Source organism: Pundamilia nyererei, unplaced genomic scaffold (genome assembly GCF_000239375.1).
Source record: "Pundamilia nyererei isolate P.nyererei 1_Seehausen unplaced genomic scaffold, PunNye1.0 scaffold00002, whole genome shotgun sequence".
Classification (NCBI taxonomy): Eukaryota; Metazoa; Chordata; class Actinopteri; order Cichliformes; family Cichlidae; genus Pundamilia; species Pundamilia nyererei.
In genome coordinates, this window is record NW_005187403.1 from 8,163,209 (window position 1) to 8,166,072 (window position 2,864).

The 2,864-nt window shown below is 44.7% G+C and overlaps 1 protein-coding gene across 1 annotated transcript; it reads left to right on the plus strand.

Annotated features, from left to right (window-relative positions):
* Positions 1-903: 903 nt before the first annotated feature.
* LOC102197790 (uncharacterized) lies at positions 904-2,864 on the plus strand (the record flags this gene model as incomplete). Its single annotated transcript, XM_005720536.1, has 3 exons — positions 904-2,035; positions 2,111-2,594; positions 2,665-2,864. Coding segments are annotated over exons 1-3 (1,710 nt in total), but the record flags the coding sequence as incomplete, so codon positions are not given.

Genomic DNA, 2,864 nt, shown 5'->3' on the forward strand with positions numbered 1-2,864 from the left:
AACATAAGAAAAAAGTAAAGCGAGACTTAAGTATGCCCACTCACACACTACTATATAACAAAGAAAAGAACTTGGTGCAAGTATTTTTGATGCTGTGAAAATTTCTTCTCAATCTTATGATAAAATGTACTCTGATATTCATAAAAATAAGCACGCAGTGCAAACATGAACATAACGCAATGAAACAAAGTAAAGGGAAAAAAAACAGGAAATCAAACAGTACAATTTCTATTCTGAGTGACAAATAACTCCTTTGAGTTTCAACAGTGTTGGCGAAATGTGTCAGAACATGTCAGGAAAGCTTGGGTACTTTCTCAACTTGAAGAAAATAATTTACATAAACCTGTTCTTACCTCTCTGATCACTGACACACTAGTCTGTAATCTAGTGCTATTATTAGCAATGCAGCTTCAAGCGATCCAGTAGGACCCTCAGAGGTGATGTATATAAACTCCACTGCAGAGCAATGAGAGAAATTCCTTTTACAACTTTTAATATTATAAGGGTGTAACAACAAACACTGTCATGGTTATGGAAATATGATCAGGGTAAGGAAGTTCTCACTGGATACAGAGGACACGGTCTCCTGCATTAACAGCTGACCTTAAGTATGAGGAGCTGCTGTGGAAAATCAGTCTGGGTAGATGAACTTTTCAAGTCTGATCGTCTCCTTTATTTACGAAATAAATGAGGGAGCTGGGGTGCATCATAGGAACATGACTACGTGCACAAAGACACAAAACAGCTTCATATTTTCTATTAAACTTACTTCTAACCTCTCTAATGTCTCCTCAGCAGAAGTATCGCTGTCCTCAGAACATCACAGATGATTGGGCATGAAACGTACTGAATTAAATCAAACCCAATTGCATCGTGTAATCAGTCAGCGCTTTTGCATCAGAGCTGGTTTGTTGGTGGTAGGTCTTGCTGGGGGTTTCAATGCCAAGCTCTGGTTGTGGTTGGTTTCAGTAAATTTTTGTTTTTTGCATGGTTACATTGACACTGCGACATGTGGCGGCTTAAAAACATTTTATTATGGAACTTGATGGCTGCAGTAATTGTTTTAGGTCAAGCATGGCCAAATACGAAGCTCGCTTCACAGTCAAGCAGTGGTTTAAAGGCAGACTGTTTAGGAAATCTAATGAGGCTGTCAATGGACGAGGCTTTAGCAGTGGGGAACCAGCTTGTAGTGGAAGCCATCAATGGCACCCAGTGTGTCTTGTTGACACCCACCTTGGCTGCTCAGTGTGGGTACAGCATGGAGTCTGACCCCTGGGGTAACACAAGAATCTACACGTCTCTGATGGGCTGCTTTGTGGACAACAAGGATGATGCAACATTTAAAATTGGCTTGAAACTCCAAATGTACAGCCAGAGGCCATCAGATGTGGTAACTCATGAAGTGAATCAAACGTGCAGCTACACTCGCTGGGCCCCTAAAGAGATTCTCTGTGACAGGAACTACATGGAAGTGTCAAACTACTTGATGAAAGCTAATCCACAAACTAAGCGGCCGGCTCAGGATCAAAATGTTGACTCATATCTGCTTGAGGACTCTGGTGCATCACATGGTATCTGGAAGATGACATTTTTCACCCCTGAACCAGTGGTAATGGTGCCAAGGGAGGCTGAACAAGCTGGCTACAGTGCAATGACTACCTCTAACAGACTGATTATGCGAAGCCCTTACAATACACCAGAGACCTTCTCAGAGGATGTGGCTGGAATCCCCATGAAAGTCTTCAAGGTGAGCGTCTACAACAAGGCAGAAAGTGGTCTGGGTATCGTGAACTTGGCAGCAGCTTGTCCCACGGGGGGCGTACTCTTCATTGAGAAGAGTGTGATCTCTTGGTACATCCCTCGCCGCATGACCCCTCTAATGGACGGCACATTCAGAATTGTAGAGATGCACATGGGCATCAATGGGCAGAGGCTGGATAGGTCTCAGATGGCTGCGAGAGGGTACACACTATCCACCACAGACTTTCACATTGTTGCCGAGATCCCAGTGGGCTCACCCGATGGTTACTACAAGGTCTGGAAATCTACCTCAACATGCGACTTGTGTGTTTGTATGTGCGTTTTATTAAAATGCTATAAATAATTGCAGAGTCATGCCCCAGAATACCAGTACTATGTCACCTACACTGTGGAGCCAATGCTCGAGGTACTCTGGAGGGCAGATGGGACCCAAGATGATATAAAATACAAGGTTTTGTTCCCCATTACAACGCCTCTGATGCCCAGACCTCCCCATGTGGAAGATTATACGGTTCCAGAGGACGGTGTGTTTAGCGTCATGTTGGGGGGCTTCTTTAATGATGTGGAGCTGAAGAACATCACCTTTGTTACTGGTGTTCTCACTGTGGAGGAGAGCAATGCCAGAGGCCTGATTGTCCAGGAGCACATCTACACCAATGGCACAAAGGGATTCTCTTTACAAGTGTCCTTCGATGCCGATGTTGTCCTGAAGACCAATCCCGAACCCTTGATTACAACCTACTCTCTCCCTTTGACCGTTGGGCTGATCATCCTGCCTGATGGAACTTCCTTTGCTCATGAGGTGACACTGCAGGCGTCTCTGCAGGATGTTGGTGAGACTCTTTTCTAGAATTGCACATTGAGCTTTGAACTCCAGATGATTGACTTTTCTTTCCCTTGCAGTGCTGCCTGCACTTACTGGCACCTGTGATCAGAAGCACTTTTACGTCAGGGTGAAATATGGCAGTCAAGACCGTAATTTTGAGACCGCGGTTGGAATGCGACAGCTAACCCCCGACCTGGCTAAAGCCTACAAGCTGCAGGAAAACCGCACACACTTGATCCTCAGAGTGCCCTACAATGCCCAAGACTCAAACTTTGAG